Here is a 19,241-nt window from a genome sequence, read left to right on the forward strand (position 1 = left end):
TTCACACAGTTTCTAACTCGGCAAACTTCACAGCTCGAGACTCACGGCAAGTTTCTCACCTTTAACTTTGAGATCATATTTTTTTCGCTGTCATCGCTGACGGACTTGTCGAGTAGCAATCGTTTGGCTAAATGTTGCTTGTAATATCGCTCGAACACGTCCTTCTCCTGTAGGAATCTGAACAGAACCATCGTCTTGTCTAGCACAGTCTCTATGTCTAACTCTGTCATCTGGAAACACGAGATATAATGGATTTTAGAGAACTTTCAGCAACGGACGATAGAGAAGTTAATTGAATCGGTGCCCGGAAGAAGGACAGAGCGCTACAAACTAGGATATTGCTAATGATCACTAATATAGGTCTGCTAGAGTGACATAGGCTCTTCTTCCATTGGGGAAATTAGAAATCAACGAAAACTGTTATACAAATAACAAGTGGGCAATGTTTTCCCCCCCATGAAAAATTGGGTCCCTTCTTCAAGACATGCTTTGAATTATAAATAAATAACAGTACTTATGCCCCTTTTCTCAAGTTTTTACCTTCTTTTTCTTCAGAAAAGGCTGCAATACGAGTATGTGTTGAATTACAATCAAAATTGGACAGAATTGTTACGGAACAAAGAAACAAACATACGAAAACCAAAGGAAAAATACTCAATTAAAAACTTCACTTTATTCAATTCAATTCAGTTCACTTACCCCTTTCACGCCTTTCTTGAGTTTATCGTCAATGAATAGGGAGAGGTTCTCCGGTGACTTGTGATTCAAATTGAGGAAGTACTCAAAGTCTGAGGCGATCATTTGCTTGAAGATTTTGTCATTGGCGAACGAGTTGTGCAGGAAGTGATCTAACTTATCCTTCAGATCGAGCAGATTCTGTCAAACAGGAGAGAAATATTCAAGTTAACTTTTATATATTTTTTTTGTCTTGAAAATGTGTTTAGGAGATGACAAAACATGAATAATTTCTTTAAAAAATAAACTACAGCTTCCCTTGATCATTCAATAAGTAAACAACTAGTTGTAAATGTGAAAATTGGAGAAAAAAATTCAACTACCATCCCAATATTTTGCTACAATATCAATGCTGGTTTCCGTGGCAGGACATTTACACAAATGTTTGTCGTTCATTGGAACATTAAAAAAAAAAAAAGAAAAAAAAAAGCACAATGGTGAATCCATACAACCGGTATGGATCGGTTGTATGGATTTAAGTTGTATGCAATTTAAGTAACTACCGATGATTATGCAACCCACTGTTGTATAAGTCAACAACTAGAATTCAATAAAATATGAATAATGATTCATAATAATGTTGAATGAATAGTTAGTAGTTAGTCATAGCCTGTCTGTACCTAAGATCAAGAAGGTAATGGATGGAGCAGTTTTATTGTGGATTTGATAGAATTTAGAGTTGACAATTAGGAACTTAACCCATTGCGTACCGTGGGTATCACATATGATAGACCTAGAGTTGACAATTAGGAACTTAAGGGGAAAATATATCATCGAAATGGTCCTGTTGGAATAAGAAGAATAAACCGAGCATGTCACCATATTATTTGTCCCAAAATTTCACGATCTTCAAGTTCTTATAATCCATCTTTCCATCCAGATTTGCATTACCTTCTTAATCTTAAGTCTACACCCTTCAGCTCGATTTCCACTATCCGTTCAGTTCACACTCCAGTCGTCAAAGGACGTTCAACAGACAGTAAATAGTTCACGTCCAATATTTGAAGACCTTAACCTTAACAACAGTTATACAGTGACTTTAAACCCCCTAAAAGAGAAAGAGGCACACGATCAAATAGTTTGCAAGCAATTACAGCAGCGATTTCCATATTTAAAAAAAAAAATATAGGTAGCATGAAAAGGAAAAAGGGGGCGATGAGTAAAAAAAGGTTGAGAACTACTGAATTAGAGCATACTGTGATTTGAACGATAGATGTACTCCACATATTATTGTGACTGGAGAGTGACTTGTACTAACTATAGTAGGGGGAAATCAACCTTTACTTACCCACACTCCTCTCATCTCAACACAACGTTACTTCCCCCGATCAAAAATTAAAAAAAAAAAAAAAAAAAAAAAATCAACTACCATCCCAATATTTTGCTACAATATCAATGCTGGTTTCCGTGGCAGGACATTTACACAAATGGTTGTCGTTCATTGGAACATTAAAAAAAAAGCACAATGGTGAATCCATACAACCGGTATGGATCAGTTGTATGGATTTAAAAGTTGTATGCAATTTAAGTAACTACCGATGATTATACAACCCACTGTTGTATAAGTCAACAACTAGAATTCAATAAAATATGAATGATTCATAATAATGTTGAATGAATAGTTAGTAGTTAGTCATAGTCTTACCTGAACAAATACAATGGCATTATTTCCGCTTCCTCCTCCTCCCCCTCCCCCTGTTCCACTACTTGACGTTCCAGGAACGCATGGTGTGGTCGCTACTCCTGTAGTACTACTTGCTGTAGTCACACTACTTGCATCATCCTCCTTCACCAGAGCCTTACCCTGCACAAAATACCACATTATATCCAGTATTAGAAATAAAACAAGAACAAGAGATTTAGATTTAAAATCGAGTATGCTTTTGAAAGGATCAATTCAAGAGGACTGTCCACTTTTACTACTTTTCGGAAGATCAAAAAATGGTCTTCCATTCAATTGGAAGAAATCGCCACTTGAAAGGAAAAAAAAATCAGGGTTCACCAGAAATATTTTTGTGCTTGTTCCTGTTAGGATTTTTCTCACTGCTCTTTTGACATCAAATATCACAATTGTAAACTGTTATGACATATACCAAAAGTTCACAAAATTTGCCTTCAGCTGTTTCGGGATCTCAGGATTCAATTTACCAGATAACAATTCTTACCTATCTTCAGGGGTTCTGGCCAGATACTCTCGCTCAATAAGACTCTCGATTCTCTTCTTAATAATGACGGGGGAGGGCAGGAAGCGGCTCTTGAGTTGTTCTGTCACCTCGGTGATGAGTGTGTTGTGTTGCATCCGTTTCCTCGCCTTCATGATTCTCACCACAGCCGCCTCGATTTCGTGTTTCCTATCTTCATCTACTTTGCTGCGGGTTTCACGACGTTCAGGTTCTGACTCGCCCTTAGCCGCTACCGTTTGGATCTTCACTCTGAAATCATTAACACGGTGTTTCATGTTTAGTAGTTTGGCCAGTATAAATAAAAAAAGATTTCAGTTGCAATCATGTAGCCGTTTAGTTTGCTTCCTTTCTAAACGTTTCATATGTGATTTCTCAATTTCTTTTAGCCTGAATCATAATAATAGACTGTTGAGTGGAAGGCACACACTAGGCGAAGTTAACGCCGGAGGCGTTCTCTACCACCCAACTGTGCGGCCACAACGGTGACCATAGACTAATGACCCTCACCAAGACCATCATAGAAAAAATATTCAGGTCAATTTCTACATTTTCTGCAAGGGTCGGGGTTATGGTCAATGCTCCGTTGAGACCGCATTTATGGTTCATTTCCTCTTGGGTCGGGACATCTACTCAGACCTGAGTCTGTCAGACAGTAGGAAAGTGTGTGGCGGAAACACCTTCCACCAGTCACACTCAGACGGTCTGAGGGAACACTTACCTGTGTAGTTTGGACGTGAAGAAAAGAGCCAATTTGAAGCCCGAGGGGACCCACTAAAAAGCTTCGCGGGCCACAAAAATAGTCTGGCGGGCCACATGTGGCCTGCGGGCCGCTAGTTGGAAATCCCTGGTCTAGTACATTCTTGTACATACAATCCAGTACAAAACTAGTTCAACAGTGGAGGGTTCCGCTTACCTCGACTATAGTTCTCATGTGTTTCTTGATTAGTTCTTCCTCCACAACCTCGACTATTCTCGACTCTGTACTCTCGTCTAGATAGTGTTTAGCTCTCTCTGCCTCCTCATTGATGCGAGCTTCTACCTTCTTGATGTAAACTGAGGCACTGTTCTCAGCGAGAAACCTTTGAGATTCCATCTGGAAAATAAAACGATCCGAGTGGAACATTATAAGTTAGGATAGGAAAGTAAAAAATTCGAAATGTTTTACAGTGTGCAAAATTTTGCCATTATTTGTAAGTTTTTCTCCCATTGTAGAGGGAGGAATGGTAACTTTATGTACTTCAGTTACTTGTTTTTGATGAGGACCGGTTTCGTCTTACAACATCGTCAGCTCTTATATGTCACAAGTGTGTGCTTGAGAGTGTGTCCACATAATAATGGATCTCTAAGGGTTAAGTGGTAGAGAACGCCTCCGGCGTTAACCTCGCCACTAAAGAGTTCATTATAATTAATGTAAAACCTTCTTACCTTATAGAATTCAGCAGACTGTTGCAGGAAAGGTCTCTCAAAATCTTCCTCATATACGGCCCGAGAGTTGATGCCCAGAACCATCAACATTTGAGATGCGTTCTTAATGGCAATCCTATCCACCACTTCACCTTTGCGTTCCTTTACAACCTGGCCTAGCAGTGTATCACGCAGGTGATCTCGGATACAACCATATCTTACAACCTGAGGGAAATGAAAAATACAGAATAACATATCTTACAACCTAACGCCTAAGGGACGTGGAAAATACACAATAACATAAACTAAAATGGAAAAAACAATGAAATTGAAATACCAAGCCGGTTTGTGCGGTTTGCACAAAACTGTAAGGAACCCAGAAAAAGTGTTTTGGCTTATGCAAATTTCAAGCCTGCGTTCACATGCTACGATTCACTTGTGCAAACTGGATTGCACAAGACAGTTTTTTTCGAATGGCTTTGCAGGTAGTAAAAGCCTTCTTTTAAAGGAAACAAAAATATGGACTAAAAATAAAACTTACTTGATCTCTAAGCACACTACCAACCAAGGTAACTAGGCTGGCAAAGTGAGTTTAAAGTCCATACTTTATCTATTATGCATATAAAACAAACATACTATAAAGTCCAATAGTTTAAACTCCATTTAAGTTTAACCTTTAAATTAAGCAATCTATTTAGTTGATTTCAAATCAAGAGTTTAACTTCATTATTCAATGGAGTCTAATCTAAACTCACTTATGAAGTATAAACTCACATTGTGGACCTGGCCATCAATGATACCACATATGAAAATCTCAAGCAATAAGACATAGCAGTTTTTGTTTCTAGAATGACAATAATAGTGATGCTGGGAGTCTCAAAAGGTGTTGAGTTGTAAGGATGGGATGATGTTTAAACTTAATCTTACAAAAATGGTGGGTTAAACCTCAGTTATTTTGTTTTAGCTGGGATTTGAACCACAGACTCTTTGGTTATCAGTCCAGTGCATTAGCTACTGCACTACTGGGACTGTATAAGGAATAATGTACCTACTAAGGTACTTGTGTGTCTGTTTTACAATGGTTTGAGAACCTGAGACTGTAAGATTAAGATTAGGTTGTTAGATTTATGCTTGACTTTATGTCAGAAGGTTACCGTTTCATGGCATCAATCTAGGTATGTACCTAGCTTTTAAAAAATAATAATCAACAGTTGCTACCCATCAGGTTTTCTAAATTGAAGACCCTCACAAGCTAGATTGTACACACTTACTTGATCTCTAAATATAATCAGTCCTAGATTGTACACACTTACTTGATCTCTAAATATAATCAGTCCTAGGTTGTACACACTTACTTGATCTCTAAATATAATCAGTCCTAGATTGTACACACTTACTTGATCTCTGAATATAATCAGTCCTAGATTGTACACACTTACTTGATCTCCAAATATAATCAGTTCTAGATTGTACACACTTACTTGATCTCTAAATATAATCAGTCCCAGAATAAGGAACTACAGCTAGGAAATTGGAACACAAAATAGACCACTATGGTCTACAAGGGAAGGTACAGCAGTAAGTTTAAAAGCCCTGTGGAAAGATCCTTTGAAGGATTTGAAAATGAGAAACACTTTGGTCATTAAGTACCTACCTATTGTATTTATTGTCGAAACAATGAGAGTCAAGTGTAATCTTTTTGTAAGTATATTACAGTGAATTATGATCACACTAAAACAGATCTATCAAAATAAATATGTAGAATACTCAGACCCAACAAAGACCAGTGCCCTAAATCACCAAAGTATGGAAAAGTATCTTACAAGTGTAATAGCCAATGGAAAAGCAGAATTTTGAATTTGGACGAATCATATCGAAATATGGAATTGTAAATACTTTTCCATACTTTGGTGAATTAGGGCACAGTTACCTAGATAACTGACATAATTCACCAATATCATCTGTCTAATTATCATACCAATAAAGTTCACAGATGAATAGGTAAGAATAAAGTGGGTATTGTTCCCAATATCATCTGTCTAATTATCATACCAATAAAGTTCACAGATGAATAGGTAAGAATAAAGTGGGTATTGTTCTAGGTAGGTAGGTAGGTAGGTATACTTACAGGAAAAGCACGTATCCTCATCTTGCCTTCTTTTTTAGGCATTCCTCCTCCTCTCATCATCTTAAAATCCTGATTGAGACGAAACTTGGCAAATTAAAAGAAAAGGGGAAAAAACAATTAAAAAAGCAATCAAGAATGAACTTTCTCTGCTTAGCTCCTAAAACATTTTTGTTCTTTTCTCAACGGGACCGGAGCTAGTTTCAAACAGAAAACATTACTGAAGCGATTGATCAAAGCGTTAACGTTAAATTTGCATTGTGAGCTCGCGTATTTTTAATTAATTGAAGCATTTAATTTGATAGTAAAACTAATAAAAATAAAATCCCATCCCCCTACTGTTGTCATGGGATTTTTCTCGAAAAATCTCGTCCTCAACACGCTCCCCTGTGCTAGATCCAATCAGACCCCATCTTGAATGAAAACTAATAAAACTTTTTTTGATTTCATTAGAAGTTAGAAGAAAAGTTCTCAGCACAAAATCACAGAATCCCAGGACAAATCAGACCCCATCTTGAATGTTTTTTTTTTTTTTACAAAGATACAAAAGTTACAAATGTAGCTAGCTTCACGAATAACTTTTTAGGAGTCAAAAGTGCCAACTTATTCTGAGGCCAATCCAAAATTCTTGATACTCCTCTAAAGTCGTAGTCAAGAGGTTGAAAAGTAGAAAAGTTTCAAAATCTGGGAGTCATATACCCATTATTCTTGCCTAATTTTACACTCAAACTTCTTCGCTTCACGGCAGAAAGGTGTTGAAAAGATGAGAAATACAAGATGTCAAGAAAATTATACTTCATAGGTTGGGGAGCATGATTTTCAATGAGGTTGAAAGGCAGAGGATCATGCTTAGGAAATGAGGTCAAAACTGATCAGTGTTTTTTTTTACAACTTGCTAAAGTCCTAGGTATCATTCCGAAAGGGAAGAGAGAAGAAAACAAGACAGGAGAAAGCCAACCATTCCGAGAAGCCGAGAAGGAACTGTATATGCATGAGAAATACAAGATGTCAAGAAAATTATACTTCATAGGTTGGGGAGCATGATTTTCAATGAGGTTGAAAGGCAGAGGATCATGCTTGGTAGATACATAGGAAATGAGGCCAAAACTGATCAGTGTTTTTTTTACAACTTGCTAAAGTCCTAGGTATCATTCCGAAAGCGAAGAGAGAAGAAAACAAGACAGGAGAAAGCCAACCATTCCGAGCAGCCGAGAAGGAACTGTAGTAAATGCCATCATTTACCAAACTAAATGCGGGATCTTGATGTACTAAATACATTCTACATGTATGGAGGACTTTGGTCTGCGTAAAGCAACATCTGGCGACCGTGACAGGACGATTTGGAGGTGGTATAGTCCTACATCCATCCGTGGAGGTGATATAGTTGTCCACCATAGTCGCTATGAATGACGATGGGACCTATGTCCCTCTCCAGACCTATGTCCTGGTAGGTGTAACCTATGTCACATTAGGGTCTATACCCAAGAGCTTCTGATAAAATTGGTAAGGTAGAAAATTTATTGGACTCATCAGCTCAATACAGACAGCAAAGGCTATAGCATCAGATTCATTGAGAAGTACCACACACATCAAATGCACTTGAATACCTACCAAGTGACTTGTATTACATTTGACACAATTAAGTACCTACTTGGAAGCAAACCTTGTTCAGTTCAAAACTTCAAAGGACAAACAAACAAAAAGAGACTTGTTTTGCACATACAGCAATGATATTGCTTGCCTAAACAGTTTGGCTTTCAGGATTATATTGCTTTGTTTGAAATTGAATATAGGAATCAATAAAAATAAACATTAGAATATTGCCAAGACAGATAAGTTCTGACTGGTGGCATGGGATTTATACATACCTGTACCTGATAGAAAATTGAAGCTGAGCAAACATAAAACCAGTCTGAAAGCAAATACTGATAAGAACCTGGGTCTCTTTTTACAAACCTTTCAAGAGACACAATAAATAAAAGGCTTCATTGGATGACTGAAGTGTAAGTAAATAACGTTTTTCCTCTTTCTTCATTGCTGGGTGTAGCAATATATTATGATAACAGGGGTTGTACAAGAGAATAAGACACTTTCATAGCTGTGTTCATAAAGTGAGTTTGTTTGTTTGTATGTTTTATTTTTATTTTTATTTTTTTTTTTAAGAGGTTTGACAGAGGAAACTGTAACTGCTATGGTCTTATCATCCCAAAATCAAAGAGAGAAGGAAGACAGGATAGGAGAAAGCCAGCCGTTCCAAGAATGAACATTATCCCATCAGGATAAAATCTGCCCCGGGCGGGAATCAAACCCGCAGCCTAGCACTTACAAGGCAGACACACTACCAACCAAGGTAACTAGGCTGGCAAAGTGAGTTTAAAGTCCATACTTTATCTATTATGCATATAAAACAAACATACTATAAGTAAAGTCCAATAGTTTAAACTCCATTTAAGTTTAACCTTTAAATTAAGCAATCTACTTATTTAGTTGATTTCAAATCAAGAGTTTAACTTCAACATTCAATGGAGTCTAATCTAAACTCACTTATGAAGTATAAACTAACATTGTCGACCTGGCCATCAATGGTACCACATATGAAAATCTCAAGCAATAAGACATAGCAGTTTTTGTTTCTAGAATGACAATAATAGTGATGCTGGGAGTCTCAAAAGGTGTTGAGTTGTAAGGATGGGATGATGTTTAAACTTAATCTTACAAAAATGGTGGGTTAAACCTCAGTTATTTTGTGTTTTAGCTGGGATTTGAACCACAGACTCTTTGGTTATCAGTCCAGTGCATTAGCTACTGCACTACTGGGACTGTATAAGGAATAATGTACCTACTAAGGTACTTGTGTGTCTGTTTTACATCCCAAACCGAGCAACTGCATAATTCGCAACCTCGTTAATTGCAACATCTTTGTTAGGATCTGAAAAAGAAAATCAATCATCTTAGTGTTTCGAAATCGGAGCATTTCTAGGGAACTTATGGCCAAATAATTTACCGGGAAATCCCAGGTTTACCCTTTCGTCGCGTCGAGATTTACACGGGTAAAGACACTAGAAGATCATCCTAAGCCTGAGGTAAACCAGCCTAGTTGGCTTGGTTGGTAGTGCGTCTGCCTTGTAAGCGGGTTCGATTCCCGCCCGGGGCGGATTTTATCCTGATGGGATAAAGTTCGTTCTCGGAACGGCTGGCTTTCTCCTATCCTGTCTTCCTTCTCTCTTCGATTTCGGGACGATAAGACCATAGCAGTTACAGTTCCCTCTGTCAAACCTCTTAAAAAAAAAAAAAAAATAAGACCATAGCAGTTACAGTTCCCTCTGTCAAACCTCTTAAAAAAAAAATAAAAATAAAAAAAAACATCTTCTCACAGTTGATGATTTGTTGAGGCTGGTGAAACCGCATGAACTTATTTGAGTGGTACCTCATTTGGCAACCACCTGACAGCCGTGTCTGCTTATGCAGTTTAGGTCATATTTACATTACTCATAAGATTTAAGTATCTAGGCTGTAATAATGAAGAGTCCACCCGGACAATTTATTGAAAAGGGGGGAAATAATCGGGGAGAGAGAGAGAGAGAGAGAGATTTCATCATTTACGCATACCTCTGTGAGAGATCCTCACACCTCTCATGGTGCATTCTGCCAAATGGTTTTCTTCCTCCTCAAAAGTTTCTATTGTAGACGAAGGGAAGAACAACTTGAAAATCGCCAATGGCTCTGGCTGTCCTTCCTCTTCGTCCTGAAACAGAGAAATGACATTAGTATAATTATAATTTGATCCATTTATTGCGAGAACCATCCATTTCGTTTTAGAATTGACTTTTAACTCTTGGATTGAGCAAATCAGATTGGCTAGAGTTAAAAATCGACAGTTCACATTGCTTAATTCCAAGGTCTATCCACGGTCGATGTTACTTAACACACGTGATCAGACAGAAATTAATGTTATTTTCGTATTCAGCGCAAAAAAAATGCTCTTTTTGAAGACCTCTGCCTTTTCTAGCCACTAAACAAAGGCATTAAGAAGCTTATTCAATGAGGATATTTCCAAAGGGTGCACTAAAGTCAAGTACAAAACCCAAATCCAGGAGCTTTCTCCATTGACTACAGTCCCAATGACCTCCTGACTTGAAATCTGATCATTAAGACCGCGACCCCTGGATTCTCCTTACGAATATGAATGAACCAAACCAAGATACTACAATCGCATCTGCGTACATAACAATCAAGTGTGTATCTACATAAACCTCTACAATGTGTGTATTTGTATCTATCTATGTATGTGCTCACAACCTCACGTAGTACCAATCTAATCCTCGGCTACATATTAGCATTTTATCCATTTACTATTCGGTATGTTCTACAAAAGCTAAAATACGCGTATCTCACCTTCTAAATACTTCAAATGCTTGGCGTGGGGGCAGAGGTACGGTACATGCCTGTGCTGTCTGAGTGGGCCAGTACCCAGTAGTGAGAACACGCACACTCAAATCTACCCCAGCCAAACTAGCTGTGTTCACACTCTCCTTGAATTCTTCCATGAGTGTATTGGATATGGTCATGTCCTTGAACATACCCTCTAGTTTGGAGGTGAACTGACATCCGCACTCCGTCTGTGAGATACAAAAGCATGTGGGTTAGAATTAGATAAGTGAGTTTTCCCCTTTGTTTTATTGTCCTTCTTTCTGTAGCATTAAAACAGCGGCTATATTGTATCTTATAACAAAATTTGCACCACCATTTTCGTGTTCCTGGTAAAAAGGCCTTTAATTTGATATATAGGTCGACCAGGTTTGGATAAGTCCTTCTATGGGGACAGACAGACTGACAGACAGACACCGAAGCGAATACAATAGCCCGTCCACTATACCTTTTTTTATTACTATCGTAATAATAAAGGAAGGACGGGCTAAAAAACGTAATGTGACAATACTTTCGATTTTTTTGGGCTCTTTAATCAAATAAATTTACTTACTTATTTTTTTATTTTGGCCATGTATTATTATTATTTTTTTTTTTTTCCTCCACAACAAAGAAACAACCAGCTAAACATAAAAAGAAGTTTGAATCAAACAAAAAAAGGTTTTATAAGTTGTTGGGGTAATGTGACAATACTTTCGATTTTTTTTGGGCTCTTTAATCCAATAAATTTACTTACTTATTTTATTATTTTGGCCATGTATTATTTTTTTTTCCTCCACAACAAAGAAACAACCAGCTAAACATAAAAAGAAGTTTGAATCAAACAAAAAAAGGTTTTATAAGTTGTTGGGATTTTTTCCTCCTTTCTATATTTTTTTTTATTTTTATTTTTTGGTTTTTTTTTTATTATTTTATTTGCCTGAATCAGACCAAAGGAGTAGAAAAACGGAAGGAAAAATGCGCGAATCATATTTTTTTTATTTGTCTTCGAAGAAGAGAAGGAAGTAGACTTTTCAACAGTTTCTAACATTAAACTTTACTAAATCATGACAAACTTCACATAGTTTCTCTAACTTTTCAAACCCAAGGCTAACTTTCACACAGTTTCCAACTTTTCAAACCCATCGCTAACTTAATCTCTAAATATAATCAGTCCTAGATTGTACACACTTACTTGATCTCTAAATATAATCAGTCCTAGATTGTACACACTTACTTGATCTCTAAATATAATCCGTCCTAGATTGTACACACTTACTTGATCTCTAAATATAATCAGCCCCAGATTGTACACACTTACTTGATCTCTAAATATAATCAGTCCTAGATTGTACACATTATCTACATCGTTCTGTTGAACATATACCCGATCCATATACATAAGAATATCTCGTATCATCACCATTGAAGTCTGATGATCATTCCACGCCTGGTTCAGAGTTTGAAGGAAATTGTTGTTCAGGGATTTTAGGACGTCTTCTCTGACCTGGAAATATGAAATGAAGGAATAAATAATATTTTCTAAACGGGATACTTTGTCAAGAAGCATTATAACTGGAAAATGAATTAGAATATTTTGTCTACACTTGACTAGGGTATAACCCAGTCCAGTTAATCAAGTTAAAGAATTACCAACCTAGTTAGCTTGGAGGGTAGCGCATCTGCGTTGTAAGCGCTAGGTCGCGGGTTCGACTCCTACCTTTGTTTCTAGATGTGCAGTGACCACTTCCTTAAGTAGTCCAGTTAATCAAGTTAAAGAATTACCAGCCTACTTAGCTGGGAGGGTAGCGCATCTGCGTTGTAAGCGCTAGGTCGCGGGTTCGACTCCTACCTTTGTTTCTAGATGTGCAGTGACCACTTCCTTGAGTCCAGAGTACAGTCTCTCTCCATGCTTATGCAGAACCATGGTGTATGCATTTCTGTACAACTCCTCAAAGCTGAGACCTGAGTTGTTTTTCTTCTGAATCTCCTGGATAGCATTCTTCAGCAGGAGCCAAATATCTTGTACATACTTCTCGTCCATTGTCATCTGAGAATACGGAAAACAAAATCAAATCAAGCTTTATAATAAGTTAAAAAGAAAAAAAAAAATCCATTGTTATCTGAGAACGAGGAAAACAAAATTTCTTGTCTGAATCTTCACTTTTTTTCTCAGTAACTTTAACTTTGTGTCATAGACGTATTGTAAAATTTAGAATAAGAGCTTAAAAGTATCCTCTTATGTTTGCTTAACTTGGGTGTTGATATCATTTAAGTTAAAGTGAACTTGCGTTACTTGAGTGTTGATCTTACCAAGTGATCTGTGTTGAAAAAAAAAGTCAACATGAGCGCTACAAACTAGGATATTGCTAATGATCACTAATATAGGTCTGCTAGAGTGACATAGGCTCTTCTTCCATTGGGGAAATTAGAAATCAACGAAAACTGTTATACAAATAACAAGTGGGCAATGTTTTCCCCCCCATGAAAAATTGGGTCCCTTCTTCAAGACATGCTTTGAATTATAAATAAATAACAGTACTTATGCCCCTTTTCTCAAGTTTTTACCTTCTTTTTCTTCAGAAAAGGCTGCAATACGAGTATGTGTTGAATTACAATCAAAATTGGACAGAATTGTTACGGAACAAAGAAACAAACATACGAAAACCAAAGGAAAAATACTCAATTAAAAACTTCACTTTATTCAATTCAATTCAGTTCACGTGAAATTGATGAAAAAAAGTCTGGTCTCCTGGGGTCATCAGGTGAAAATGGCTCGGTACGCAATGGGTTAAGGGGAAAATATATCATCGAAATGGTCCTGTTGGAATAAGAAGAATAAACCGAGCATGTCACCATATTATTTGTCCCAAAATTTCACGATCTTCAAGTTCTTATAATCCATCTTTCCATCCAGATTTGCATTACCTTCTTAATCTTAAGTCTACACCCTTCAGCTCGATTTCCACTATCCGTTCAGTTCACACTCCAGTCGTCAAAGGACGTTCAACAGACAGTAAATAGTTCACGTCCAATATTTGAAGACCTTAACCTTAACAACAGTTATACAGTGACTTTAAACCCCCTAAAAGAGAAAGAGGCACACGATCAAATAGTTTGCAAGCAATTACAGCAGCGATTTCCATATTTAAAAAAAAAAATATAGGTAGCATGAAAAGGAAAAAGGGGGCGATGAGTAAAAAAAAGGTTGAGAACTACTGAATTAGAGCATACTGTGATTTGAACGATAGATGTACTCCACATATTATTGTGACTGGAGAGTGACTTGTACTAACTATAGTAGGGGGAAATCAACCTTTACTTACCCACACTCCTCTCATCTCAACACAACGTTACTTCCCCCGATATTTTCCACTGTGAGTTGTGACGCTAACACTTCTCTCAACTCTTCCTCGCAAATGCGTTGCCTAATCGACACTTGTGACAGAGTTGAGAGGAAGAGATGGGGCGATGTGTTTATTGCTCTCTCGTTTCACATTATCATTTGATTTGGTAGCACTGTGATTATTGAGAAAATATAATCAGTCCTAGATTGTACACACTCACTTGATCTCTAAATATAATCAGTCCTAGATTGTACACACTTACTTGATCTCTAAATATAATCAGTCCTAGATTGTATACACTTACTTGATCTCTAAATATAATCAGTCCTATATTGTACACACTTACTTGATCTCTAAATATGATCAGTCCTAGATTGTACACACAGACAAGAGGAATCAATCTAGTACAGGGATTTCCAACTTTCGTGTATATGCGGGCCACATACTACATAGGCAGGTACTTCGAGGGCCACATACACAAGGAAGCAGGCCGATAACCAGGATTTTCTTGAGGGGGGTGTGGATGCACTACATTTTCGGAGTTCGCCCCATAGTAAAAGAGCCAATTTGAAGCCCGAGGGGACCCACTAAAAAGCTTCGCGGGCCACAAAAATAGTCTGGCGGGCCACATGTGGCCTGCGGGCCGCTAGTTGGAAATCCCTGGTCTAGTACATTCTTGTACATACAATCCAGTACAAAACTAGTTCAACAGTGGAGGGTTCCGCTTACCTCGACTATAGTTCTCATGTGTTTCTTGATTAGTTCTTCCTCCACAACCTCGACTATTCTCGACTCTGTACTCTCGTCTAGATAGTCAACATTTTACCTTCACATCTTCTTTCGAATGACTTGATTCTAAAACTTGAGTACAAGAATAACATTTGCACTATTTATTAGGAAGGAATATTTAATAGGAAGGAATACCTATAGTTATCAATGGTAACCAAAGTTTCCTGATAGCTAATGTCATTATCATTACCCTCATTCTTCTGACAGGAGCACCGATTATTTTCGGCGAAAACAAGCGAGGCTTCCATAATCCAAGTTGAAATTTACATCCACTCTCAACATCAACATTGAACACAACTATCGGATCAGGAAGGAATATTTAATAGGAAGGAATACATATAGTTATCAATGGTAACCAAAGTTTCCTAATAGCTAATGTCATTATCATTACCCTCATTCTTCTGACAGGAGCACCGATAATTTTCGGCGAAAACAAGCGAGGCTTCCATAATCCAAGTTGAAATTTACATCCACTCTCAACATCAACATTGAACACAACTATCGGATCTAACTTGGCGCTCGGCAGCACGTCACTATCGTGATAATTCTCATCTTCATCCGGTGATTTAATCATACCTTGGCACGACTTTCATTTACGCTCGATACTACCACTCTTAATCGTTCACGAAAATCAAAAATCCGTACATATAGGGTGACAAAGTTATCACTTGACTGGAATGAATCTATGTTGATGTTGATACAAGAGATGTGTACAAGGGTTTATCCACTCTTAACAATAATTCAGCCTTGTGAAATTTAACGAATTTATATCTGTGCTCTTTATAAAACAAGTTCAACAATTATATTTTCATTTGTTTTTTATTAAAAAAAGTTATTTTTAAAAGCAATGGCTAGAAGGTTTTGTTCTTCTTCGGATTAAGAGAATGGCTGTGAGTGAATAAATATTATTGTTTGCAAAAGGAAAATGGAACACTGTAAAATTTTGAACGGGCGATGAGGTTTTCAACTTGCGCTAAATTGTGCCTGTGAGAAAATTTTGTGCATAAAAATAAAGTGTTGGTTAAGAAATAAAAACCAAAATCGCCTAACGCCAAATCCGAAACGAAGCTACATTCAGAACGCAAAGAAATATTCAACTGGTTCCTCTTTCCCACTGGGAACTTTATCATCGAGCGGTATAAATTCAACTCATGAAAAATTGACATGATCATATTCTCTCAATTTTTTATTGCTTTCATCTCGGCGTGGATATATTCGACACTGTGAATCAGTAGACAATCACTCATCATCATTTAGGTAAAAACAAAAACTCATATTTTCGTAATTTACCTAGATATTCATATTTTTCTCGAACCACTTCCAGATCCAAAGTCCAACGCGCTAACCAGTACACCACTGAGGTTGTTTTTATGGTAGGTAACATTAAAACAAATAAGATGGGTTACCAGAGTTTCATACCATGTCTAGAGAAAAATCACTTTCTTACTATGACCAAATGACCATGGAAATCTACCATATTACCTCTCGTAAAAAGTAAGTATTTTGCCACAAGTATTATGTCCCTACAATGTTAGAGCACATCCCCAATACACAAACCATTTCTCATATCATCATTTGGGTAAAAACAAAAACTCATATTTTCGTAATTTACCTACCTATTCATATTTTTCTCGCCTTGACATGGACTCGAACCACTTCCAGATCCAAAGTCCAACGCGCTAACCAGTACACCACTGAGGTTGTTTTTATGGTAGGTAACATTAAAACAAATAAGATGGGTTACCAGAGTTCCATACCATGTCTAGAGAAAAATCACTTTCTTACTATGACCAAATGACCATAGAAATCTAACATATTACTTACCTCTCGTAAAAAGTAAGTATTTTGCCACAAGTATTATGTCCCTACAATGTTAGAGCACATCCCCAATACACAAACCATTTCTCACTCAACGAGATTGAACAAAGGTACGTTTTTTCGGCATGCGAGTTTGGAGTGCTAAATCCTTCATGAAATTACCTAGACCTCACAGATACACACTTCTATTACCTACTCAAACGACTTCTTATACAAATTAGTAGGTATTTTATTTCATTCATAGGGTCCCCACAGAACTAGGCATTAAAGAGAACCATAAAACTCCTCGATCTCAGGCAAGTACTAGATACAACTTTTCGACTTCTTATACAAATTAGTAGGTATTTTATTATTTCATTCATAGGGTCCCCACAGAACTAGGCATTAAAGAGAACCATAAAACTCCTCGATCTCAGGCAAGTACTAGATACAACTTTTGTTTCCATTGTTATGATGGTATACATTATAAAGCTACTTGCCTTGTCTGGGTACTCTACCAGCTTCTGATAAAATTGGTAAGGTAGAAAATTTATTGGACTCATCAGCTCAATACAGACAGCAAAGGCTATAGCATCAGATTCATTGAAAAGTACCAGCATTATAAAGCTACTTGCCTTGTCTGGGTACTCTACCAGCTTCTGTTAAAATTGGTAAGGTAGAAAATTTATTGGACTCATCAGCTCAATACAGACAGGAAAGGCTATAGCATCAGATTCATTGAAAAGTACCACATGTGGTGTCCTATGACCCACTACTACATGTGGTGTCCTATGACCCACGACTACATGTGGTGTCCTATGACCCACTACTACATGTGGCGTCCTATGACCCACGACTATGGTCCACGGCTAAGGGTCTCATTTCACTGCATATTTCGTCTTTGGCGACAGGAACCTTATCTGTATAGGATAAAATTCGCCACCGAGCGGTAATCGAACCCGCGACCTAGCGCTTACAAGGAAAACTGCAATCCAAGCTAACTAGGCTTGGTTGGTAGCGCGTCTGCCTTGTTAGCGCTAGGCCGCTGGTTCAATTCCAGCCCTTGCCAGATTTTATCCTGAACGGATAATATTCGTTCTCGGAACGGCTGGCTTTCTCCTATCTTGTCATCCTTCTCTCTGGAAGCAAACCTTGTTCAGTTCAAAACTTCAAAGGACAAACAAACAAAAAGAGACTTGTTTTGCACATACAGCAATGATATTGCTTGCCTAAACAGTTTGGCTTTCAGGATTATATTGCATTGTTTGAAATTGAATATAGGAATCAATAAAAATAAACATTAGAATATTGCCAAGACAGATAAGTTCTGACTGGTGGCATGGGATTTATACATACCTGTACCTGATAGAAAATTGAAGCTGAGCAAACATAAAGTACCACACACATCAAATGCACTTGAATACCTACCAAGTGACTTGTATTACATTTGACACAATTAAGTACCTACCTACTTGGAAGCAAACCTTGTTCAGTGCAAAACTTCAAAGGACTAACAAACAAAAAGAGACTTGTTTTGCACATACAGCAATGATATTGCTTGCCTAAACAGTTTGGCTTTCAGGATTATATTGCTTTGCTTGAAATTGAATATAGGAATCAATAAAAATGAACATTTGAATATTGCCAAGACAGATAAGTTCTGACTGGTGGCATGGGATTTATACATACCTGTACCTGATAGAAAATTGAAGCTGAGCAAACATAAAACCAGTCTGAAAGCAAATACTGATAAGAACCTGGGTCTCTTTTTACAAACCTTTCAAGAGACACAATAAATAAAAGGCTTCATTGGATGACTGAAGTGTAAGTAAATAACGTTTTTCCTCTTTCTTCATTGCTGGGTGTAGCAATATATTATGATAACAGGGGTTGTACAAGAGAATAAGACACTTTCATAGCTGTGTTCATAAAGTGAGTTTGTTTGTTTGTATGTTTTATTTTTATTTTTATTTTTTTTTTTAAGAGGTTTGACAGAGGAAACTGTAACTGCTATGGTCTTATCATCCCAAAATCAAAGAGAGAAGGAAGACAGGATAGGAGAAAGCCAGCCGTTCCAAGAATGAACATTATCCCATCAGGATAAAATCCGCCCCGGGCGGGAATCGAACCCGCGGCCTAGCGCTTACAAGGCAGACGCACTACCAACTAAGCTAACTAGGCTGGCACTGCTACCTATTTACTCTAGTTCTAAGCTCTGGTTCTAGTGAAAATTACAAAATTCTCAACATCAATTCTATTGAAAAGCGGTCAAACTTTATTGACTTGGCGGGGCGGAGCGCTACCGCGCTCCTTAATTTTGTAATTTTTACAAAATTGCAGCTAGAGCCTAGAACTAGCAATAGGCAATATCATTCTATTGCAATTCATTGTAGAGCTAGATACTTCTAGAAAATTAATTGGGATCTCGATAACATAAAATCCAGGTTATGAATT

The 19,241-nt window shown here is 37.4% G+C and overlaps 1 protein-coding gene across 1 annotated transcript; it reads right to left on the bottom strand.

Moving 5' to 3' along the window:
* Positions 1-24: 24 nt before the first annotated feature.
* Positions 25-15,956, bottom strand: LOC103524069 (cullin-3-like). The gene is made up of 9 exons (XM_026833256.1): positions 15,382-15,956; positions 12,707-12,904; positions 12,176-12,361; positions 4,344-4,547; positions 3,828-4,011; positions 2,901-3,165; positions 2,381-2,615; positions 700-876; positions 25-230 (listed from the first exon to the last, which is right to left on the bottom strand). Exons 1-9 carry the CDS (start codon positions 15,562-15,564, stop codon positions 42-44), a joined length of 1,821 nt encoding a protein of 606 aa, XP_026689057.1. The 5' UTR covers positions 15,565-15,956; the 3' UTR covers positions 25-41.
* Positions 15,957-19,241: the final 3,285 nt, after the last annotated feature.

This window comes from Diaphorina citri, unplaced genomic scaffold, assembly GCF_000475195.1.
Source record: "Diaphorina citri unplaced genomic scaffold, Diaci psyllid genome assembly version 1.1 scaffold87, whole genome shotgun sequence".
In the NCBI taxonomy this organism is placed as follows: Eukaryota; Metazoa; Arthropoda; class Insecta; order Hemiptera; family Psyllidae; genus Diaphorina; species Diaphorina citri.